The 26,691-nt window shown below is 41.7% G+C and overlaps 1 protein-coding gene across 1 annotated transcript; it reads right to left on the bottom strand.

The window, feature by feature from the left end:
* Nucleotides 1–629: 629 nt before the first annotated feature.
* LOC124622895 (protein VASP homolog) lies at nt 630–20,086 on the bottom strand. Its single transcript, XM_047148685.1, has 2 exons — nt 19,820–20,086; nt 630–944 (listed from the first exon to the last, which is right to left on the bottom strand). Exons 1-2 carry the CDS (start codon nt 20,084–20,086, stop codon nt 630–632), a joined length of 582 nt encoding a protein of 193 aa, XP_047004641.1.
* Nucleotides 20,087–26,691: the final 6,605 nt, after the last annotated feature.

Below are 26,691 nucleotides of genomic sequence, written 5' to 3'. Positions count from 1 at the left end.
TCGGGCATGGATGTGTGTGATGTCCTTAGGTTAGTTAGGTTTAATTAGTTCTAAGTTCCAGGCGACTGATGAGCTCTGAAGTTAAGTCGCATAGTGCTCAGAGCCTTTTGAACCATCTTCTTGGTGTAGTAATTATAATGGCCAGAAGTGTACATCCTCAAATCCGGGTCGTGTGTAGGAATTTATCCAAATAAAGTATTTGTCTTTACAACTGGAGCTGATCTGTTCATACTGTCAAATTTAGAAATAATTGTGGATGTCCGTCAAAAAGAGTATTATGTCTTTCATTTTAGATTGTATTCAAGCGAGTTGGGAGAAATGAGCCGAATCGGTTGATCGTATCTGAGGGCATTCCTCGTTAGTACCATATCTGACACGTGAGCTAGACACAGAGTGGAAATGGAGACCAGTCTGACGGCTTTCTCCGAGCAGTGTGTCGCACAGGACGTAGAGTGGGTACTTATCACACTTCCCCAGCCGTAAAATTGCGACTATAGAAGTCTACCCTGTACCAAAGATAGGACGGGTCGTAACTAAGGCACGGTTTGCTCTGCTTCTTCCCATTTGGTGTGTCGCGGTGCGGAACTCGGGGGTTTACTGCAAGGGAGTGGCCGGAGCCTTACCTGGTCTTAGCACAGCCAGGCGGCGCCGGGGCCAAGTTGGACCGGTGCGACGTTAAGAAGAACAAAACACCGGGGCGCCGGCGTCGGCGTCGGCGTCGGCGCGGGCTGCGCGCTCTGTGATCTGGCAAATTGAAACAGGATCCCCGCTAATGCGGCGGCGCGAGGGATCCGCGCCGGATGAGGCTCCAGCCAGCTCCCAATCGCCTCCTCGGCGAGGCCTTCCGCTCCGCCCCTGGGACTCAAGTACTTTGCCGCCGGAGCCCGCTCACTTGGCGCCCTTTCGTTGTTGCCGCCGGCTTTGCGTTCGACGACGAGGAAAGGCTTCTAATTCGTGGTCGCTCCTATTTCGAATGTGTCTGCAGCGACGCTTTTTCCCTTTTTTCCCAGACGGAGCAGTTTACTGGTAGTGAGCTCCTTCGCAGTACGTCTGCACCTACGGCTTGACCCACAAATTCTGACTTTGTTTTAATTTTTTTATAAACTTAGTATTTCACAAAAATAAACAACAAATAAACAAAAATCTATCAATAATCTATTTTCCATTATTTCTTACAACTACTTCCCAAATTCAACAGGCTGTTCGATGCGTTGACGATAAAAAATCAGCTGGTTTCCACTCGGAGAAGTTATCGAGTTACGACTTCATTTTCATGTGATTACTGAATTACTCTGTACTGTAGAGGACTCGGAAGATAAGGGATTCCGAAGGTGCGAGGTCGGGATAATGCGGAGGGTGTGGCAGCAGTTCCCAGCCAAGCATTTGCATGCCTTCCTTGGTGATGTGAGGGCGTTGTAGCATTGCAAAAGAACTCCATGCCGGCGATCAGGCCGGATTTGATGCCTAGCGTTGTTAAGTCTTTGCATTCATAGGGCGGGAAGTTCTGCATTCACTGTTCGGTTTCGACCAAGCATCTCGTGGTGGATCACCCCTTCCCAGTCTTATGGTATGCACAACATCCATTTGCGCTGCTAGAGCTCTTGTTTAGCTAGCGGTGTCACCAGTATGTCGGGGCTGAGCGAATCTTTAAACAACTTCTACATCTAAGTTATTACTCTGTTATTCACAATAAAGTGCCTGGCAGAGGATTCAATGAACCACCTTCAAGCTGTCTCTCTACCGTTCCACTCTCGAACGGCACCCGGGAAAAACGAGCACTTAAATTTTTCTCTGCGAGCCCTGATTTCTCTTATTTTATTGTGATGATCATTTCTGCCTATGTAGGTGGGTGCCACCAGAATGTTTTCGCAATCGGAGGAGAAAACTGGTGATTGAAATTTCATGAGGAGATCCTGTCGCAACGAAAAACGTCTTTCTTTTAATGATTGCCACTCCTATTCACGTATCGTGTCTGTGTCATATTGACTTTACGTCGGCGGTAACGACTGTGTAGAAAAATCCCCTGCTTGTGTCCATGAGTTGACCGATGACAAGCAAGCAAACCGGCGGAGACTGTAGCTCGTTGATTTTGTTGTTGTCGGTCATAGCATGCGGGGGCCATGGGCCCAAATTCTGAACGTTTCCCATCAAGTGAAGATGGGCACTAAGGTAATGTGGGAGCATTCCACTATCTATGCCAGTACTCATGACGTCTGGTATGCATCTTTGTGAATAAGAAGATTCAGTCAATCCTCGTTGAAATGAATGGGGCGTTCTGTGTGATGCATGTCTTCAAGATCGGAAATGCCGTATGTGAATCGCGTAAACCAATTTTCAACCGTCCTAAGAGGTATGGCTTCATAAATCTCTCGAGAAGCTTCTCTGCCTTTGCCCACTCGATTAAACGCAAAAAGCAGATGCTGTTGAAAATGCTGTTTCTTGTCGACTTGCCACTCGATTTCAACGACGTGAAAATAACAGAAGGTATATCAGTATATTAAAATTTGAAACTTCTCCTTTGAATGTAAAGAATGACAGTGCTGGAAAAATTCTTACGTTATTCGATTTTCAAACAGCTGAGCAAAACTCAACGTACTCAGACAGTTTTCTCTTTACTTATTCTGATCCTCTATAAATTGACACACAATACGTTAGCGCAACGCAATCTGACTTTCAATAATCCCTACAAATGAATGGCTCTGCCTAAAATAACTTATGCCTTTCATGAATCACTTACCTCACAAAAATATTCGAGACTCGAACTACTGCAATACAACGAGCGCCAATACTGCCAGCTAAATAAAAGTTTCTAACTACTGAAGGCACTAACTACTGATAGGCATAGTTAGCAAATGAAAGATTCTGATACAGAACAAACAATGTATTTACCTTAACAGCGTTCAAAAGTCTTAATATATATATATATATATATATATATATATATATATATATATATATATATATATATATAATTTTGTGACATCCAATTAAACAAATTTCCTTTTTTCTGACGGACACACGTCCTGATCGTCCGCTCACAGTAAACTCTCAAAACTCCGCCATCTCTCTTCCCACATCCACCACTGCTGGTGGCTCACCTCCAACTGCGCAACACAACGCGCTGTTCACATCCAACTGCCCAACGCTACACAAGCGAATATTCCAACAATGAGTCCAACCAGCCACATAGTGCACACAGCGCAGTCAGCGATTTCCATACAGAGCACTACGTGGCATTACCAACATAAAATCCTGAACAGCCTACTTACACTTTCTGTAAAGGACTTAAGTCTCTATGGAATAACATAAAATGTACAACCAAAAATAATTTTTTTCACCCAAATTTTTCACTTCAAAAAGTCGCCAACTTCAATACATCAGTATTACACAAACCACCAGACGACGTGTCGCGGGGGGTAATTCTGGCATCACTAATTGATCTCCTCCTGTTCCATTCGTGAATGGCACGTGGGTAGAATGTCGGTAAGTCTCTGTACTAGCACTAATTCGTAGAATTTTCTCTTTTTGGTCATTTCATGAGACGTATGTCGGAGGAAGTAATACGTCATCCACCTCTTCCCGGGAATATTCTCTGGAAATTTCCGTGGTAAAACTCTCCATGATTCACAACGCCTGCTTTGTAGCTTCTGCCACTGTAGTTTGTTGAGCACCTCAGCAACGGTCTCGCGTGGACTAAACGGCCGCGTGACAAAACGTGGCGCTGTTCGTTGGATCCCATCTCTTTTATCAGACCTACCTGACAAGCGCCGCAAGCTGATGGACAACACTCAAGTACCGGTAGAAAGAGCGCCTTGTAAGCCACTTGTTTGGTGAATGTGTTACATTTTCTTAAAGTTTCTTCCTGTGAATCTCAAGCTGGTATATGCTTTTCTTAATATTTATTTTATGTGATCATTCCACTTAACGTCGCTCCGGATAGATACTTGTGGAAATCTTGAGGTAGGTACTGCTTCCAGCAATTTCTCATCAATAGCGTGAGAGCCCTGAAAAGCACAGCAGCAAGAAAGTAGGAACGTCGGCAATTTAGCTGTTTCATTAGTTACAATGATGTGGCCTGTACCCAAAATTATTTTATCCAAAGTAATACCTGTTATGGGAGACTACGAACTTATATCAATAGTGTATTTGAGCACAAGTGGACATCTTTTCCTATATACCAACAATACGTTACTTTCTTTCATTCATTGTCAGCTACCAGTTTCTGCACCGTTCCTCAATCCTGTGTATGTCCTTCTGCAAACTGTGACTGTCTTCTGGCGTTGTTACCTTCTTACAGACAAGCACATCATCAGACAACGCCTTAAAGAGGTTCCGGCACATTCTACTAGACCATTTTCACACATTGTAAACACTGACGGTCCTATCACACTACCTTCTGGTACTTCCGAAATTACCTCTGCGTGTGTCGATTCTGTCCCGTTAAGGGCAGAGTGCTGAGTTCTGTCTATAAGAAAGACTTTGATCCAATAGCACATACACTACCCTCCATAAGTTTGGAAACACCTAGTAATTATAGACAATGAAAAGAAAATTCAGTATAAAAATGCATTTTCTTGTTTTCCAAATGTTTATTAAGCTCAAATAATACACAGAAAGATGCAACAATTAAATTTTCGATTCCTCAAAATAGCCGCCCATTGCTTTCATCACTGCCTTGCACACTATGGCATGCGCTGCGTCAGTTTTGCCAAGGTTTCAGTTGGAATTAATCTCCATTCTTGCTTCAGGACCTCCCACAATTGTGACCCACTAATGATTTCCAGTTTTCGAATCCCCCTGTCCAGTTCATCCCATAGCAGCTCGATTGGGTTACAATCAGGGAATAGGGGCGGCCATTCCATGTTTTTCAATATTTTACGAACGTCTAGAGACTTCACATGGTTCTGACACAAGTGAGACGTATGTTTCGGGTCTTTATCTTGCTGCAAGACAAACCCTTTCCCAATCAGACGCAAACCAAAAATCTTAGCATGTCGCTGGAGAATGGCGTGATAATTCTTTTGGTCAATCTTTTCATCTGTTTTCACCAAATCTCCGACTTTATTCCCTCCAAAGGATCCCCATACCATCACAGAACTCCCTCCATGCTTTATAGTTGGAATTACGCACTGAGTATTCAAGCGTTCATGGGGTAAACGGCGTACAAATATTTCGAACTTGAAGTCATCAGTGAATAAGACTCTTCCCCAAACCACCGCTGTCAATTGTTGGTATGTCTTAGCCCACTGAAGACTTTTCTTCTTGTTAACAGGGCGCAACAGTGGTTTCGTTGTTACTGCATAACCTCGGAGGTTGTTGTCTGCCAGGCGTCGTCTCACTGTTGACTCACTCGCCGGTGTATCATTCGTTGCGTTTAGATCAGTAGTCAATTCACGCACAGTTTTTAACCTATTACGTTTACTGGTCACTACCAAATACTTTTCCTGGCTTTCTGATATTTTCCTGGGTGCTCCTGAGGAGGACGATCTCCATAGGAGCCTGTTTCTCGATGCCGGTGTATGGATTATGACACCTCCGCTTACGGAAATCGCCCGTTTCTTTGCTATTTTTGTCGGACACTATTGTCTTCTTGGTGCTAAGTGATTATCAATCCCCGTGATTCATGAGGAATCTGGCACTTTGGGGGCATTTTCAATTACATTCGCGGCGTGTTATAACTACATGCAAACGCAACTACAAGTGAGCAGAAATATAAACAACGTACCTATACATAGCCATGCGGTCTACTCACGCCACCTGGCGTGTCTTGTAGAACTGCTTGGACTGGTAACGTCGGTTTACATAAAACGGAGCAATACTAGTATGTTCAAATGTGTACGTATATGTACAATAATTAAGTGTACAATACTGTACGTGTCATTATTAACCGTTATTTGAGCTTACTCTTCCGTATCCTAACCAATAACTCACATAGATCACTTCCATCTTGCTCCGTTGTAATACGCAGCATGGTTCAAAAAATGGCTCTGAGCACTATGCGACTTAACTTCTGAGGTCATCAGTCGCCTAAAACTTAGAACTAATTAAACCTAACTAACCTAAGGACATCACACACATCCATGCCCGAGGCAGGATTCGAACCTGTGACCGTAGCGGTCGCTCGGCTCCAGGCTGTAGCGTCTAGAGCCGCAGCATGATGTTTCCAAACTTATGGAGGGCAGTGTACGTTCCGACACTTGGTAAGTTCGTATTTTTCATTTCTCTAATTGGCAATATGGGGTGGTGACGAATGTCTTTCTGAAGTCGAGGAACACGTCATCGACCTGAGCGCTGACGTCTAAAGCGCTGTACGTTACGGCCGAACAGAGCGAGCTGAGTTTCACAAGATCTCTGCTTGCATAAACTATGTTGTTTTTTATAGAGGAGGTCGCTAGGCACCCTTCGTTGCTCCAGCGAACTACGACTAACCGCTCCTAGAAGCGGAGCAACTTTTTTCGAATAATTTCTGTAAAATCTTAAAGGTATCTCATTTGGTCCTGAAGCCTCCTCACAACAAAGCGACTGTAGTTGTTTCCTGTTCTGCGATCAGTAATCTCAGTATCTGTCATTTCGAAGTTCGTACGGTGACTGAAAGGAGGGATCGACTTGCGAGGGATCTGGTTGTGATCCACCGCGCTGAAACACTTTCGGAAGACTGAATTCCGTTTTTCGGCCTTGTCTCTGACATTTTCCGTATCGGTGCGATTATGGTCACTGAGTGGCTGAATAGATGATTTCGAACAGCTTACTGATTTTATGTTTGTCCAAAACGTCTCACAGTTTTTAGTCAGCTCGCTTGTCGAGCTGCGTGTAACGACCGATCGCCAAGAAGATATCAGAAGCGCAGAGTATAGGGAAATGTTATGTGACCCAGTGTTTATTGTACAGGAGCAACTATTCTCACATGTTTAGAAACCCTGAGATGCCTGAAATTTGATGAATAATTTGCCCCTACCATATCCCACAAGGGGTAAACTAAGAGATATGCAGGGTATCTGAGGAGTAACAGGAAATATTACGGTATATCGTAGTATAGACGAATTTGGATAAAATGTCCCATAAAATATGTGTACGTGTTGAATACGTTTTACGTCCCGTCGTTTATGAAACTGATATGGCTTAAAAATTTGTGGTTAATTAGAATAAAAGCGGACATACGAATTACCTTACGAATAAATTTTTCCATCAACGTACGTACATCGGTTTACACCAAGAGAAAGAGCCAATTAAAAACTGACTTCTGCAGCGTAATATCAAACAACCAGCCTGAGGCGGTAAGCAGTCGTCTGTCTGGTGGGTCACCGGTCTACCGCATAATGTCGCATACTTGAAGTCCAGACACACGTCACTGACCTGTTAACATACCTGCCCTCACGTGCGATGTAGTTATTTTAATGCTGCACTCCCATGTGTCAACCTGACAGAACATTTCGTGAATGCACCACGCTGGAAAGAATTGCTATACGATTAAGGAAAGAACAAATAACTCTGGTAAAATCAGATTCTTTATTGAGGCCCTTTCTCTTCCAATTAAGTTGGTATTCGTACGCTACAATATTTGTGCAAAACTTACAAAAGCACTCATCGGAATCTATGGAGGTTGTGAGGCTGAAACTAATTCCCATTGGCAAGACAACGCTGCACACATAATTACAAACAATATGAGGCTCTGCTACGTTGGACTTACACAAGAACAGCCAGGATAGTTTTGGATCTAGGTCACTCAGTTTTTTCAAAATACAAAATACGCTAACCCCAAAGTCGAGAACAATCAACGGCTGTTGCAACAATGAGGCATTACACGGATGGATAATTAGTATCGCCCAACGTAGGGTTGAGTGACGACGTATGATGCACCATAATCTTTGTTCAATTAACTTATCTCTGTATAAAACTGTAGATACTGTCACCAACAAAAATATACTTTGCAGCACCAATTAAAAGCACTGCCTTTGCACTTGTAAACATTTATCAACAGCAACTGAAAACAAAAATATTGTGATGCAACCACGATCGACTACCATCAGGCATACGTCTGACCTCAACCAAACCTTGACGTGCTCTTCTTACACAACAGTCTGTTACCCCTACAAACAACTTTTGGGGCATTTTTGACCTCACACAAGCCACATTAACAATTATTTCCCTATTACAATTGTAGTGTCCACCACCTCTTCCACCAGTGGGAACTCTTTTGGAAATTACGTGTAACAATTCTCACATAATTCGTACTATTATAAAATAAGTCTTTCGAGTGGACTGTTTTCTTCTTATTCGGTCACTTGCCTTGAATTTGTGCACCAGCTGTTGCCAAGGGGTACAGGCCCACATAAATTTTATCGAACTTTTGTTTCTACCCTTCTTATTTAGATTCTGGCTTAACGAAAACTTTCTAATGACGTGCGCTATACCCTGTCGTCATAAGTTGGCGTCCTTGGGTGCTCTTTCGCACCAATTCGTGACTATGGCTGCCTTCGGTTTCCGTGCGCTCCACGAATTCTGACTGTAGTACTTAATTAAAACTGAAATACGTCATGATCCATAATTTTGATCACCACTCAGTTTTTACAGAACGCTCACAAATAAATGATCATACCCATGCACCTTCTCTTCCAGCCCCTTTCTCCTGTTACTTATTTGTTAAGCTTACAGAAGCTAGTACGTCGGCAATGAGTGAGATTAGTAATTGAATCAGTGACTGCCACGTCTAACATGGCCGTGGTGGTCTAATGAGTGAGCACTTGACTGCGGACCTGATGGTACTGGTTTCGATCCCGGGGATTTTTCCTCGTTCCAGCCGCTCCACATCGGTTCCTGATCAACTCATTTGAGTACCGGAGGTCCTTCCCGGGAGCAGAAGATGGCCAGACTGATAGCCCGATCTCGCTCTTGGCTAGAAATTTGAGAAACATGATATAGTATTATTATAAAAATATCACTAGATCTACGTAGTTGTGGTAATGAACAGATGTAGGAATCGATTTGTGTATACGAGGCTGCGGGTTCTATTCCACTCCAAATTAAATTTTTTTTTTAATGATCATCGAAGTGACAGTCTCTGTTGCACACTTGAGAATAAATGGAGCGTGTGGAAGAAAATCTGTTCCATTTTGAGTTCTGAAGAAAATGGCGGGGAGTCTCCCTCTGCCCCCCCTCCCCCTTTCCGCTTATCAACAAACACGTGGACAATAATTGTGGTGTTTCTCACTCGTTCGTGTTTTTCCGTGTGTGTTGTGTTCCTTTGCAAAACATGTAAAAGGAACATTGTTAAAAATGGCGAAATGTTTTTTGAGAAATTATCGAAAAAGCATCCGTCGCAACCGAAAAGGAACTGCTGTAATGACGTCCAAATTTATTGGTGTTTCGTGTGCACGTACAGGGAAATCTTGCGAGGGTAAATCGTCAAGCCCAGGAAAAACAAGAAAACGTCAATAGCGTGTTTTAGGAAAATGTGAAAATTGTGTCAACAATGCCGTGCGGTCAAAGGTGCACGCATTTTTCTTTAGTAACGAAGCACCTACACTAAACAAGACACTTCAAGCGGTAAACAATGACGACCATTTACCTACTTTTAAAAGAACAACACTTTATCAACTCATGAAAGATATTGCTCTGCAGTTCGAAAGCCGGAGACGAAATACCATAACTGCAGGTAGAGGAGATGTTCCTTTGTGGAGGAGGCGTATCTCCGGCAGTTTCAACAGTTCAGACTGGGGAAACGGAAGCTTCATTATCTTGATGACACATGGACTAACGCAGGTCAGATGACCCAAAAAATTTGGACTGACAGAATAGCGGCTGATAAAAAACAAGTTTTTGTTGCAGGTCTATCACATGGTTTAAAGAAGTCTACGAGAAAAGTTAAAAGGCTAACATAGCACATATAGGAAGCAACTGCGATTTTGTGGAAGGTGATAAAACGATATTTGAATTAAAAAAAAAAAACTTCAGATTATCATGAATACCTGGTGATTTGTCCCTAAAATGGGTCTACCCAAATTGGAGCCCAACAATGTTTCGTTTCTGGACAATGGTTCATTCATAAAGTTGAGAGTAGGCCACAAAAATATGGGAACAAGGAAGATGTAAACTGGATGATAGGGTAGGGACCACAGTCGATCCTACTGTGATTAAGACTGAATTACTGAAAGTGGTTTGAAGCTTACGTCATAGATCAGTACATTGTTGGTGAAGCAGCGCAGTCTGCTGGTCACACTGTCGTTAGGTTACCGCCGTACCAGTGCAATTTGAACCTCACAGAACTTATTTGAACTCAAGTTAAAGGATATTTCGCAAGAAATAATATCACATTTAAGCTACCAGATGTACTTAAATCAATTCACGAAGTTCTGTCGAATGTGACGAACTCTGGTGGAATGCAGAACAACACGTAATAAAAGAAGAAGATAAGAGGTGGCACTTGCATGGTTTCATAGATTGTGTTGTTGACCGGCTACACGTCAGTGTTGAAGACGGCAGTTCAACTGATGAAATGTCTTCTTCAGATTCAAATTCAGAGATGGAAGGAGCTCAGAGGTTATCACATGTCTAAAGTGAGTAGTACCATAAGCGGCTTCAGGATCTCATTACATACCAAAATATCTGGAATATGCTCTCTCAGGTAAATTATACTGTCTTGACGCAAGTACTTTTACATGCTCTTTTTCTAAGCTAAATTATGCTTTTCATCTGGTCCCTTATGAAGCGTGTTACCGGGGTATTAGTGTATATTAATTTATCCCTTTTAAAATTTAAATGTCATTTCAAGCTTTATTATTTAACTGCTTTACGTCGATTTTTTAATTATCTGCAAGAATGTGTTTACTCTAATTTGCTTTCGAATGTTTTATTTTAACACTTTTCACGTGAATGATTTCAGTGTTCCAACATTCAGTGTTCCTACCTGTGAGAAATGTTAAAATAAACTGGCTGTAAACAGATGTAACGAAACACTATCAACATTCACATATGGAATGTCAAAAAGAAAGAAATAAGCTTTCGCACGATTATGTGCAATTGCTCACAGCACTGTGGGCTTGATAGACCGGCTTCCTTGTTTAAATGCACCGGTACATCGTCGTGCATCGGGTTATCTTCACCGATTAGTGCGGTGGAGCTAAGCTCCTGCATAGTTTGTAATGTTATTGTTGTAGCAGGTTGTACACAGCTGAAACTCCGTAGGAAATAAAATACAGCGAGCTAACAGCAAGCGCGGAAGAATAAACAGCGTAATGTTTACATCAGGATTATCCCTACGATGAAGAGATTATAGTTATCAATAATGTCTAGGTAAAGAGATCTTGTACGATTTAACAGATTATTGCCTATCATACCACATCACAAATCTAAAGAGGAGCTTTATTGAAACGGTACCTCCACAAACGGATTTCTTCGAGCCTCTGATTGACTTAGGGGTGTGGCTGATACCGTTACGAGTGGAAGTGGCTTCCTCAGTAAAGAAAACAATGAGATTACTTGAGATTTGCTGTTTTACTGTTATCTAACGACAACTTTTCGATCGTCTACCTTCACCTCCTTCTCGTAGGTGTTGAATCCGCTGTAAATGATAGGGATACAGGCCATGTATACGTAATGTCCACCATATTCCTGTACGTTGAACACCAACTATCTAGAAGTTCTGGATGTGTTCGTTGAAGAACTGCATTCTACCCCCGGCCGGAGTGGACGAGCGGTTCTAGGCGCTACAGTTTGGAACCGCGCGACCGCTACGGTCGCAGGTTCGAATCCTGACTCGGGCATGGATGTGTGTGATGTCCTTAGGTTAGTTAGGTTGAAGTAGTTCTAAGTTCTAGGGGACTGATGACCTCAGACGTTAAGTCCCATAGTGCTCAGAGCCATTTGAACCATTTTGCATTCTACCAGCTGAATAAGGGCTTCTACTTCATTCACACCGTGTTCAGTGGTACGTTCACATCAAATATGGCTGCTAAGTACTACACCAGCTACAAACTGTTTAGTGGAAATGTGACTAAACACTTTTGTATCAAGTACTCAGCGGTAACGAAATTGTCTAACTTATTTTCTACAAATAGCAGCGGCGTCTGCAATACAAAATGCACACTCATGTACTACATATGAATACTGAGCATTTGTAAACTCGTGCTATGTGCTTAAACGATACGGTACAAACGCCCAACAAAGCACCATCACATTGAAAAATTCAATTACACTATTGAAGCACAACTTCGGTACTTGAACACTAAAGTGAAAATGACGTGGAGTAACTTAGAGCAAGGGAGCAACGTCATTTCACTGAATGGAAACTTACGTCTGTAACCATCTGTATCTATGTAACCAGTAACAATTAGGCAGATGTAATTTGGAATGCTTTATTTGAACTAGTCCACCTACTGAGCTGAGAGGTCAGCATGGCAGAATGCTATGCGAGGGGCCTGGTTTCGATTCCCGGCCAGGACTAGGTATCTTGCTATTTTCATCAGCATTTCATCTTCATCGACAAGAAAATCGCCGAAGTAGCGACAGCTAAAAATAATAGCACCAGGCGACCAGTCTACTAGGCGGGAGGCACTAGTCTCATTCAAATATCATTTCATTCGATTCAGTCCATGTTACCAGCTTCTACAACATTTAATAATGGTCCTGAAACACCGTGACACCCTGTATTATGAATATACGGGGAGCGCTGAAAACATGTAAATAATGGCTATGTACACTTTTATATACTGAATGTGCACGTTTATTGTTACTTGGGGGCTACTGAATCAAAGAAAAAGCTATATCTCTTCTATTCCAACACTCTCCTTCTTCGTAACGCACCAGAAGTATTTTGCAATGAAAGTGATAAACTTAAATTTATCTATATAGTTCTACATTGTTGGTTTAGCGAGTGCAAAGCGCCTGAGATAAACTCCTGATGATAGAGAAAAGCGTCCGAAACGTGTTTAAAATGCACTACTGTTAGTGAAAGTTGCAACAGCCAGAAGGAGAAGTGTGAATGATACCTAAATTGGAGAATGTCTCGAACAATGGAACCATAGTCTGTGATTAAGACTGCAGAAAGATGAGGTGAACGTCGGACAGCAGCGCCTTCTTTTGTAAGCACGGAACAAATCAGTGATACACTACGCTTTGTCAGCTAAGAACAGCCAAACCAAGTGCACAAGTGGGAGCAAGTGCCGTCTTTCCTGATTTGTGACAAATGTCCCAATCTGAGTATTTGAATGAGCTCGAAAGGGGCAGAATGACTGTTCTCCAGCAGACAGCTTTGTTGTACCGTGACACTGCCCCTCGTACAGGGCATGCGACTTCTACGTGAAGCGTGTGTGTAACCAGCGGGCAGAAGTGAGCCATATGCAGCAACGAGCGGGTACTGGTCTACAGAACATGAACACAGAGCGGGTGTCCGTGACCTTCTCTCCATACTTGTAACCGACACAGCAGCTTCGTTTACAGAATTGGCTCGATGTTGGAACACTGCGAAGGCCGTGGACATATCTATTTTTATGGTTCGACTAAGTCTGTTGAGGGCTGAACTGGTGGCTCGCATGACATCGTGTAAGCTTCCACTGATCAACAGCCACCAACGCTTCAGACTGCGAAGTGTACGTGAGCACTATCACTGCAATTTTCAGAGTAGTACCACTTTAATTTGTCCTACGGTGGTGACCACGAAAGTTGTAGACACTACCGTTGGAAATGCAATCAGGCACACTGCATCCTTGATTAGCATAGCGAACAAACACCATGAGTGGTGGTTTGGGATACCTTTGTCTTTGACATGCGATCTCATCTCCCACGTATTGAAAGCAACCCGGACAGCAACCGCTGCTTCAGGGAAATTACAAAAACTGCACATGACATATTTCAGCCGGACCATTCCCATCCACCTGTTCCGTGGATTGAGGAAGCCTTCTTCGATGAAGGACAGGTATCAATGCTTGGCAGGTCCTGCAACCTCGCCGGATGTTGCCCATCTAACATGTCTGGGATATGGATGGCTTGCAACTTGTTCGTTCTGGTCCTTCTGTAACCACTACCGATGCTTCGTGGAAGCGCGTAAAAACTGCATGGATGCATATTCAGGCCCTGTTTTATTCAACGCCTCGATGCCTAGAGGCTGTGGTTGAAGGACGTGGCGGCTTCAAACCATACTATATTCTGTACGGTTGTGAAATTCTGATCATTTGTGTACTGTCATGTCCGAATTCTGTGAAATAAATTTCATTGTAGTCAAATGTCTCTATCATGGTGTACAACTCAAATTACCGGTTTCGGCTTATTGCCATTATCAGACCATAGGAATCCAGACGTAAAAAACACCGTGGAATAATCTGTATACATGTTTGCATAAAATGTGCTAACTAGTTTTTTACCAGTAACTTTGGGCCGTATCCGCTCTAACGAACCAGTTATTACCCATACTTTTTTAGATACCATAAATTTGCAGTTTCTCTTTATTGTTAATCATGTTTATTCCAATACTCGGCTACGGGTTGAGATATTCATGTTTCTCCATAGTTACGAAACGCATTGGTACACTGCCAAACTTCTGTGTCTTTCAGTTTTGTATATTACGTAACAATAAATTTACTAGTTTCAATGTAATAATTTTGTGCTACGAAAATTAGCTATCCTACAGTTTTCATGATAGAATACAAAACGCAATCTGGCTTTTATATTTGTTTCCCGATATTGGTGTATTATATGTTATAACAATGGCCCCTATAGCTTACAAATTTATGCGTAGCGTATGACGTGGCATGTTTGGAAATTATTATTTTTTTCTTAACTCTATATGTATCTCCCCTTTCTGTTACATTTCTAAGAACTTTTCATTCATTAAAACAATTTCTTTTAACACTGTTTTTGTTATCAAAAATGGAAACCTTTTATTAATTTTACTAATAGGACCTTCTAGAAATTTATGGAAGGAATACGATTTTCGGTATGCTATAGAATTTGCACAAAAGGCGTCACTTCAGTACCTGACTTCAAAGCAGTGCCTTCTTGTAAGCTCTTAAACTGCTGATGTACTGTGCCTTTGCTCATTGTTTAAATATCAAGAGAAAGTGTGTACGAAAATGTTTCTTACTTGTGTTAAAACTGTTACGCTGCAGTGTCATATGCTCATTCTGTTACCAGCGAACATAAAAATAAGAAGTTTTAAAATTAAAACACTCCATTATGCTTCAGTCTCATCATACCAAAAAACATGGATCACTTTTGTTTTTGGCAAGAGTTGAAATGGACGCAACCCTAGACGATGACGCCATGTACAAGATAAGTGGTGGTATATATTTTTTCCTCAGAGTATTAAAACGAATTTTGCAAAAATAGTGATAATCACTAAAACTACATGAATAAATTAATATCATGTCTAAGACAGAGTTTGTTTGTGGGATCCGCAGCTGGGATTTAAAGACTTTTGTGTAAAGTACTAATGATAGTTATATTTTTCAGAAGCGTATCATTACATAGAAATTTTTGATGAGAACCAAGAAAGGAAACAAGATCCTGGTCATAATTTTGAAGGACACAATTTTTGTGGATTAAAGGTCTTTCTTATTTGCAGACAATAAGTGCTGTGTATACCAGTTTTGGTTGTAGTTGATTGAGTAGTTTAGGAGGACATTTGGAACATAGTTGCATACTATCATTATTTAACTAACATTATTTATTCGGCCCTGAGTGCCAAGCCATCTGAAGCTCGATGAAATTTTAAGTTAATACTACGCTATTGTCTATCCTGAAGAGAATACAGCGCAACGGAACTTTAATTATTGAACTCCAGAACAACCGATCAGTGACCATAATTTGCTAAGATATCAAGTAATTTTATTTCACAAGGTACCGGACGCTAAATATTACAGGTCAATGGGACATCCGCCGTCGTGCACTTTAAGAAGGATTATAACGAACTAATCAGGTGCATTATAAACATTTATTTCACAAATTAAATGTTCTCCTGAGACGACATTTACTAAACTGAAGGTTGCACACCAACAAAAATTACTAAGGTATCGATCATTTGTCAGCAAAAGGACGAGTGGAATAAGGCAGATCAACATGGACGCGCAAGTACTTACACCCAAACATTCTAAAGCAAAATTCATTACTCGCTGAACAATCAAATCCAGTTCGTGACTGACAGCCGATAGAACCACGATAATCAACTGGACATATGTTGCATAAAGTGCTTCGTATACGATCAGATACCAAATTCTGTTTCATTCGAATCTGCGTGAAAACGATTCTGAAATCGTGAGTCACAAGAATCCAGCACTGCTCTTAACGCAGAGTTTCTTCGTTATAGAGAAACCCAACACGAAACTGATGCAAATTCAATGTGATAAACACAACTTCCTTGCTCAGGGAGCAACTGCTTGCTGCGACTGCTCTCCTCCACGTCCCAGTAACTTATCTCTAAAGCTTAGACGCCTCTGTATACAGAGAACGACAAACTTGATCTAGGCGTAATAATCAACCCCCAGACTGCTTCTCTTAGAAAGGGAAGTCGCTTCCTGCAATCAGAAGACAGAAGAGGAAACGTCCGCTTCACTTGGTCGAAGATTATCCATTTTGTTTGATGGATGAAATTCTGGAGAGGGGGTGTGAGCGCTCGGATACGTAATGGCCAACCACGCGGCAGCACGCCTGGGGACGCGCGGCCAGCCGGCCCCATGGTTGAGCGGTTCTAGGCACTTCAGTCCGTAACCACGCGGCTGCTACAGTCGCAGGATCGAATCCTGTCTCGGGCATGGATGTGTGTGATGTCCTTAAGTTAGTTAGGTTTAAGTAGCTCTAAGTTCTAGGGGACTGATGACCTCAGATGTAAAGTCCCATAGTGCTCAGAGCCATCTGAACGATTTTTGAACTTGCGGCCGCATCTGGCGACACAGAGTCGCTCCGACTTGACGCCACCGGAAGTGGCTTCGAAAATATAGTTCAACTGCCTCCCAAGCACTTGAGGTGAACATAAAGACACACAATTTCAGGTTCTCAGCGTAATGTTCCTCCATGGCACGGAAAATATGAGCATGAGAAATACTAGCAAATGCAGGAAGAGAAACGATCATGATACGGCAAAACTACCAAAATGATACACTGAAGCGCTAAAGAAACTGGAATAGGCAAGTGTATTCAATAAAAGATATATGTAAACAGTCAGAACACGTCACTGCAGTCGGCAACGCCTATATAAGATAGTTTGCTGCTGCTACAACGGCAGGTTATCGAGATCTAACTGAGTTTGAACGTAGTGTCACAGCCAGAGAACGAGCGACGGGACACAGCATCTCTGAGGTAGCCATCAGGTGGGATTTTCGCTTTACGACCATTTCACGAGTGTACTGTGAATATCAGGAATCCGGTAAAACTCCAAAACCTCGACATAGCCGCGGCCGGAAGAAGATCCTACAAAAGCGGGACCAACGGCGACTGAAGAGAATCGTTCAAAGTGACAGAAGTTCAACTCTATAGTAGATTATTGCAGATTTCAGTGCTGGGCCATCAACAAGTGTCACTATGCGAAACATTCAACGAAAGATCATCGATACGGGCTTTCGGAGCTGAGGGCCCACTCGTGTACCCTTGATGACTGTACAACACAAAGCTTTATGCCTCTTTTGGGCCCGTCAGCATCGACATTGGACTATTGGTGACTGGAAACATGTTGCCTGGTCGGACGAGTCTCGTTTCAAATTGTATCGAGCGGACGGACGTGTACTGGTATGGAGACCACTTGATGAGTCAATGGACCCTGTATGTCAGCAGAGGTCTCTTCAAGCCTGTGGAGGCTCAGTAATGGTGTGGGACGTGTCCCGTTGAAGTGATATGGGACCCGTGATGGATCTAGATACGACTCTGACAGGTGACGTGTACGTAGGTATCCTGCCTGATCACATGCGTCCATGCATGTCCATTGTTGTCCATTGAGCATTCCGACGGACTTTGGCAATTCCAGCAGGACACTGCGACACCCCACAGGTCCAGAATTGCTATGGGGTGGCTCCAGGAATATTGCTCTGCAAGACCATTGGACGTTTTAACAGTTAATAAATATTGAAGTTAAAAATTTGGGCATGCATGCAGCAGCTCAGCAATTAGAGAGTGGGATCGCTGCTTCGGCGGCATGTGCAAAACGACACGTCTTTCGTTCCTTGGCTTTATACACTATTCAGTACCATCTAAAGTACGAACGACGCTTTGCTAATAAAGTTACGATAACTGCAAGAACCATACATCTTACAGCTTTTACGTATCTTCATCACAATCAGTACTTTGTTAAGTAAAGAGAAATCACAAAGAGTTATCAAATTCCGAGCTTGTTCACTTAAAATAATAGTATGTGCAGTTAATTGTACATGTATACATCTGCCTAGCTGGATGAGACGTACGTATTGTATCACTGACTATCATTTTGCCAATTGTCGATGTTTGTATGATGGTAAAATGAAGTCACGTAGTAATTTGACAGCTAGTGGGCAGTTTTCAACAACGTTGCGTTTTTACAGAGCGGTTATATCTTAGTCAGCGATATTCTGTCTGTTATAGAGAAGTTGTTTGCTTATGCAGTATCTGGTTGTTTATTTTTTATCGCAGAACGTCAACAAATTTTTCTAGGTTATATGTATTTTTGAAGTCGATCTGTTCGTTTAGTTTGTCATGCGGATAATTTGTTCTTGTTTGTAAAAATTGACAATTCTTCCAGTATGTTCATGGCGAGTTCTTCCAGCGTTAGGTGTAAGATTTGATGTTCAATTTCGTTTTTTTTTCTTTGTCGTTTTGGCTCTGGTTTGGTTTTTTCAATGCATGAAGAATTTCGATTGATTGCTGTCACTGTCGGTTGATTTCAATTGATTGCTTTATCTAGCATGTTCTCTAAATCTGATGTTAAAATTTCGTCCCGTCGGTACAATGTAAAATTTGTTACAATAGTCACATCTAATTTTGTGTATGGCCAGATCAGCCTAATCTAGTATGAAAAATTATCCGTATGACATATTAAAAGAGCAGACGGACTTCAAGAACAAATACCACCTGGGAAATTTTATTGGCTTTGTGGAACATGTCAGCGGATAAAACAATAAACCACCAAAGAAGACACAAACAGCAAAATTATCTGTAATTCAAACAATACCGCTGACCAAACTGTAACCACTTTGTAAACATATAGCATCATTGAGAACTGTTAACTATCTGTCGAATCACTACGTGACTTTATTTTGTTATAATTATGGTTCAAATGGCTCTGAGCACTATGCGACTTAACTTCTGAGGTCATCAGTCGCCTAGAACTTAGAACTAATTAAACCTAACTAACCTAAGGACATCACACACATCCGTGCCCGAGGCAGGATTCGAACCTGCGACCGTAGCGGTAGTTCGGTTCCAGACTGTAGCGCCTAGAACCGCACGGCCACTCCGGCCGGCAGTTATAATTAAAACAGCGACAGTTCACAAAATGATTCATCAGTGATGCAGTATGTCTATACGTCTATACATGTACAATTGACTTCCCGTACAAATACCGTAAACGTAAATGAAATTTACAAACTGCGGTATTCGCAGGAGTACTTGACAATGGCAATACCGCTTCAATAGGCCTATTGTACGAAACATAGTAAAAGTATTAGCAGCTAACTCGGAAGGTTCCCACATTTTATGGAAAGGTATTTACTGACGACTTAACGTGAAACCTAATGTGGTAGCTGTCCAAGTGTTGGCTGTGCTTTTACTGGAAGCACGATCAGCGCTGTACCGGCTGCTCGAAATAAGGAGCCGTATCTGCGATCTGTGGAGCTCCTCTGGCGTGACAGCAACAGTGAAACGCCATTACAAGGTGCAGCGGGGCGGACCGAGTAAACCTAAGCTGGCGAGGAGGGTTCGCGAGGCGTCTTGCTTGCTCGCTGGCGCCAGCGGCGGAGCCGGCGCCCCGGGCGACCCACGCGCGATCTGGGGGCGGCGGGGATGGTGGTGGCGGCGGCGGAGGCAGAGGCCAGCCGGGCTGCGGGAGGCGAGGCGGTTTAATCATTCCATTACTCCTTACCAGCGCGGCGTGCTCATTTGCAGAGCACTTGAAACAGCGTGGCGGCCCTAATTGCATTCCTCGACGGCGCGTCCGCCGGCCGCGTCTCGCCAGCAGGAGTTGCCGAGTGTGACGTACGGGGTGGGCGTCGCGGCTTGTGTTGGCCTACGTGGGGAGCGGAGCACAGCACACCACTTCGTGCTACTCCACTGCCGCTCGGCTGCCTGTAGTGATACATTTGGATAGCTGCGGATCTGCCATATTGCGACTGTTTCTACTGTCGTATGAGGAAGTAATGAAACGAAATTTTTTATTTCATTCTGACATGGAGAAAGAAATATATGCTATAGGGTCAAAAGTATCCGAACACCCTAAGTAATCTGCAACTAATAAGCTGATGACTCCCTAAGTAATCTGCAACTAATAAGCTGATGACTCGAGAAGTAGACCTGGCAGTATGAAAGGATATGGAAAGTATTGCATTGCCAGTTGTCAAAGCATCAAGCATTAAGAGCAGTTTGGACCAGTCAAGAGAGCTTAGTGACCTCTGTCATGGACTATTAATTTAGATGGAAAGTGAGGAGAGCTGCTCTCTACCAGTACTAAGTTATCGTATGGTAGTATTGTAGCATTGGTAGGGAAAGAAACATAAATGATAGTGTACAAGACAAACTGGGAGCCGCTTGTTTGTTTTGCACATAATTACAACCGCGCGTTAGACAGTGCCCGTTCTATATTTTGTTGCGTTCCAGGAGGTAAATGTCGTTTTATAAGATTAGCTGATCGTGAAACTTCAGTGTTTTTATGTAACCAAAGCAGTCACTTTTGATGTAAGTAAGGCATGCAGGATTAGCCGAACGGTCTAAGGCGCTGCAGTCATGGACTCTGCGGTTGGTCCCGACGGAGGTTCGAGTCCTCCCTCGGGCATGGTTGTGTGTGTTTGTCCTTAGGATAATTTAGGTTAAGTAGTGTGTAAGCTTAGGGACTGATGACCTTAGCAGTTAGGTCCCATAAGATTTCACACACATTTGAACTTTTTTTTTTGTAAGTAAGGCTTACATGAACAAACACGGAAAACCATAATATTATCGTTGTTGTTTTGTTCTCAATATAATTGTCTTCATCATGTTCAAATGCAATAATTTCCTGTTATTATTGATATTTGTGGAAGTTATTCATGAATAAGTGAAACATGTTTTATCTAAGTTAGACGACGTATTGAAGAAGTATTTGATTTTTTTTTTCCTTGAGGAAACTGCATTTCCTAGCGCCAAGTGAGATACAAACATCGACAATTAAAATATTTGTAATACTGTTTATTTGTAAGTAACAGACATGCAGATAACGATGCAGAGCAAAATGCTCTGTAGGTTACCTGGCCCTTTATATATAGCCAGTTCTTCAACGGTTTACCAATATCCGGTATCCAAGGGAATCTAGTAAGACACTGATACGTGAACAAAGTGATCGGTATGAGATAACGCCTGATAGGTTGCATGGGGGCTTAATTATATTTTAATATGCAAATAATTTTAATTTTTCGTCGCTGTCTGTCCGGTTACGCTGTCTCGTAACCGGTTGGCCCTGACTGGTATCAGTACGCAATCTGACTGCATTAAATATAATGCAAATATATTTTAATTTTATAGCTGACTGTCCGGTTACGCAGTCTCGTAACCGGTAGGCCCTGATTGGTATTAGTACGCAATCTGACTGCATAGAATAACAGCAAAGAATGAAAGAAAATTTCCGTTAACACAATTAATTAATTAAGTCCCCAGCAACTATAAAACCTACGAAACAACAAAACACAAGTGTAGCTGTTCTGTGTGTGGAAGTGTGATTCAACGTACACATCTGGCACGGTTCTTCCTCAATAAGACCAGATATTCTAAACACCATTTATACTGAAGTAATTAAAAACAAACCAGAAATACTATAATTGCACATACAAACCAGAAATACAGTCTAATACAAGAACACGAGCCAGATGCTTTGTTGACTGAACCTGTGACCAAGAGGCATTATTGTTTAAGACATTGAAATAATAAAAAAAAGGAATTTTTTACCTTCATATACATTGGCGAAAAGCACACTCTGATCATTACAGCATCCCCAATCCAACAATATCTGGTGTCTAGCCCATCAAAACAATATGACAACATCTGAAAAAGCACTCTCCATGGGAACTTCTCAACAACGACTCACCACTGCTACATCTCCACCATGACTTCTCGATAAGCACTCTTCACTACCACATCTCAACAAACACTGCCTACTGCTACTTCTCAATAAGCACTCTCCACCACGACTTCTCGATAAGCACTGCCAGTGGAGGCGGCGGAATAAAACTCTTTGGCGCAATCTCTGGCGCTGTGGCTCAGTGTAGCCACCTTTCATATGCCCCTCCTCCACGGGCCAGAATTTGATGATATTTTTGCCAGCATTGGTGGTGAAAATACCACCAAATTCGTCCAACGAAGAAAAAAAATATAGACAAAAACAAAAGATAATATTAATAATTAAATATCACATAACTAGATAAATTTTGGCTTTGCACTGACCCTTCAATAACCTAATATATAAAATGCAATAAGGAATAGAAATGCTTGCATACATGTGATTCTACATTATAGTTTACACAAGTATCATTCAATCAATGGCACCAGCAATGTCAACTATGTGTAAGTAAGAGTCTCATAACATTTCATAGACAGTAAATACACAAAAAAAATCAGTTTATACAAATATTCACATAAAATCTTGTCAATACATCAATAAACAAGAAGTTCACAGGTCCAGCAGTAGCACCCAGCAATGGTCAACAGGTGCGAATAGCAGTCTCATAACATTTCATCAGCATTAATTAAACAGCTCCAACAGTGGCACCCAGCAATGGCGAGCAGGCGCAGACACCAAGTGACATTATGTCAGTAGAAGCAGTTCCATCAGTGGCACCCAGCAATGTTGAGCAGGTGCAGATACCAACAAGTGACATCATTTCAGTAGAAGCAGTTCCATCAGTGGCACCCAGCAATGTCGAGCAGGTGCAGACACCAACAAGTGACGTCATTTTAGTAGAAGCAGTTCCATTAGTGACATCCAGCAATGTTGAGCAGGTGCAGACAGCAACAAGTGACATCGTTTCGGTAGAAGCAGTTCCATAGTGGCACCAAGTAATGTTGAACAGGTGCAGACAGCAACAAGTGACATTATCTCAGTAGAAGCAGTTCCAACAGTGGCACCCAGCAATGTTGAGCAGGTGCAGACACCAACAAGTGACATTATTTCAGTAGAAGCAGTTCCACCAGTGGCACCCAGTAATGTTTGAACAGGTGCAGACACCAACAAGTGACATCATTTCAGTAGAAACAGTGCATCAGTGACACCCAGCGATGTTGAACAGGTGCAGACACCAACAAGTGACATCATTTCTGCAGAAGCAGTCCATCAGCAATGTTGAGCAGGTGCAGAGACCAACAAGTGACATTTCAGTAGAAGTAGTTCCATCAGTGGCACCCAGCATTGTTGAACAGGTGCAGGTAACAGTCCATAATATTCACTATCACTAATCAGACAGTTCATCAGAGTTTATCAGCAGAAGTTAAACATTTCCAAGTGGCACCCAGCAATGTTGAATAGGTGCAAGCACGAACAACAGTTTGAATGCACACACAATTGCTTTTACAAAATTATTCTCAATGCTCTTACACTAAACGTACAATTTATAATAAACACACAAAAGATATCAGATAATTGCCATATTAACTATTACAATACACAAATGACAGTAAACCTATAATATTTATGGGTGTCAGTGCAAGCCACAACAAACAAGTAAAATAATATTTAGGAGATAGGTTGGTACCAATTATTTGGGATTAGGAAAGGAAAACACACAAAACACACTCACTCACCTTTCATCCACATTAAGTGCTACTGTGTAATTGAATAGTGTTAACTGTGTAAATGCAATTCTGTCAAAGATTTGATGATCGACATGTGTATCAAGTAGTAGTGGCAGCAATGTATAACAGTCGATAATAGTTAGTCAACGTCATAGTCATCATGTCAAGACCAATGATGGCCAAACCAAATCAAATGTACGGTTGCTGAAAAACTGTCAGTGTGCCAAGATATGCAAATATTTCCTCTCTCCAAAAAAAAAGTATATACTGCTTAGTGGTTTAACAAAGTGTGTGTGTAGACAATCTTCTTTCCACTTGAGTGTTCTAGTCTGCCATCCTCATCCTCCTTGTTCCATATAAACCAACAAAAAAAATATGCTCCTCAATTACTTTACCTCGTATTCACCACAACTCCAATAACCATCAGCATCATATAATCTCAATACTTCAATAATACCTCTTACGTCGATACATATAAACCTTATCATCAATATCATTTACCTTACCTCTTGTCCACTAAAACTCCAATAATCATCAACTTCACATAATCTCAATACCTCAATAATGCCTCTTCAATATGTCGACACATATAAACCTTATTACCAATATCATTTCAATTCCATAACAACTCTTTCCTCTAGTCAGTCTCCTCGAACAAGTACAGATAAAATCCTAGTGAAAACTTCAATTGATCATCCCATACAATCTGAAGACCCAATGTCGACACACAACCTCTGTGTAATCCATCTGACCCAAATCTTCTACTCATTATGAACCATAAAATACATTTTGGTTACCTTGTCCATCATTAAATAAAAGAAATGCATACATGACCTCTAACAGCCTTTAGTTTGAATAACTTTCAGTAAATAAGTACGAGTACGGAGTGTGAGTGATAGTAATATTTCACAGTGTGTACACCACTTCAAGAATCATGGCAAAACAGAAGCAAACATGTGGAGTAGTTCTTGTGTCAAGTGTCATTTGCTATTTCAATTGCTCACGACGAATGCAGTGTAATAACTGTCAATGGTCTAAACCTAGTGTTGGTATGTCATGTCGTTAGCTTCCTTCCTGTTAGCATAAATTTATACAGCTTCCATAAAACCTCCAGCTCATGGCAGTTCATTTTCTTATCTTAAAATATAAAGCACTGAGCGTAAGCAAAACATGCAATAGCGAGTAAATATAACAGTAGAGAACACAATGTCAACAAGTGGATGCAGCACAATCCCTACAACGAGGCTCTGCCAAGCGAACAATAATTAATACCATAGTGTAACCTAAAGTCTATGTTCGTACACCGCATATCAGCATTTATATATACCAAATTAAAGAGTAGTTATGACAACAAAACAGAAATGTGTAAATATGCAATCCATACGCAAAGCAGCAATTATGTATCTTACATAATAAACAGGTCATTAGCATCATATCAGCATAAGCAAATAAATGTTCATATGTACTCTTAATAAGTAAACATGAAGGCGCAAGCAGATAAATCACAAAGTATAACTTACATACATAACCACAGTCAGCACAATTAATCAGGTGACAATTATAATTTAAATAAATAAGCACAGCAGGCACATAATTAAAAAAAATGTGACATCAGTGAAAAAGCAGTGCAGCCAAGCGACGCATAATGTACATAAGTAACAGCCCAGCTCATTAATAAAACATCAAAATCAGCAAATGTACGCAAGCACGTCGCTTCACAAGTAAATTCATAGAACAAAAAATTTAGCGCAAAGTATAAATCACGTAATCGCGAGCAGCAAATTACGTCTAAAGTACGTACCTAAGCGGAAATATGTTACCTGAAAAATAAACTCAATTAATAGTTACCTTTTTAGTTTATTAGTTTCTTCTTCGAAATGACATTGTTCCTCAAAATTTCTCGATACCAAGTCCTCTCAACGTCGGACACACACAGAATTAACCTGAAGGTCTTAAGTATTTTATACAACTGTATCCTGAAAAATACTGAACGTTAATAACATAATTTACCAAGTCATTATTGCTTTTTACTGACTGGCAATGGCAAAGAAAGCGTTTCTGAAGAAGAGAAATTTGTTAACTTCGAGTATAGATTTAAGTGTCAGGAAGTCATTTCTGAAAGTATTTGTATGGAGTGTAGCCATGTATGGAAGTGAAACATGGACGGTAAATAGCTTGGACAAGAAGACAATAGAAGCTTTCGAAATGTGGTGCTACAGAAGAATGCTGAAGATTAGATGGGTAGATCACATAACTAATGAGGAAGTATTGAATAGGATTGGGGAGAAGAGAAGCTTGTGGCACAACTTGACCAGTAGAAGGGATCGGTTGGTAGGACATGTTCTGAGGCATCAAGGGATCACCAATTTAGTATTGGAGGGCAGTGTGGAGGGTAAAAATCGTAGGGGGAGACCAAGAGATGAATACACTAAGCAGATTCAGAAGGATGTAGGTTGCAGTAGGTACTGGGAGATGAAGAAGCTTGCACAGGATAGAGTAGCATGGAGAGCTGCATCAAACCAGTCTCAGGACTGGAGACCACAACAACAACAACAACTGAATTTAATCAGAGAAATTAGACTATGTGTTTGTTTACGGCTGTCAGTGCATTCGCACTGAGCGCTCGATCAGCTGTAGGTACGCGTGACGTAGGAAGTAATTGTTTGCGGTCAACGACTGCCTTGTGCGGCGCGCAGACCTGACTGTTGCTTTGATTATGTGCCGCCGCCGCAACACGGCGCCGTATCTTTGCATTCTCCGTGTGTTTACGTATAA

The sequence above is a fragment of the Schistocerca americana genome, chromosome 7 (genome assembly GCF_021461395.2).
Source record: "Schistocerca americana isolate TAMUIC-IGC-003095 chromosome 7, iqSchAmer2.1, whole genome shotgun sequence".
Lineage (NCBI taxonomy): Eukaryota > Metazoa > Arthropoda > Insecta > Orthoptera > Acrididae > Schistocerca > Schistocerca americana.
The sequence above is the reverse complement of the archived record's forward strand: the minus strand, read 5'-3'. Positions and strand labels throughout refer to the sequence as shown.

Excerpts from the sequence above, each read along its gene's own strand:
- LOC124622895 (XM_047148685.1), bottom strand. The coding sequence starts at position 20,086 with ATGCAATTAGGGCCGCCACGCTGTTTCAAGTGCTCTGCAAATGAGCAC. Across the intron at positions 945-19,819 it reads GGTCCGCCCCGCTGCACCTT|CCTTTCCTCGTCGTCGAACG; the intron begins GTAATGGCGTTT and ends ACGAATTAGAAG.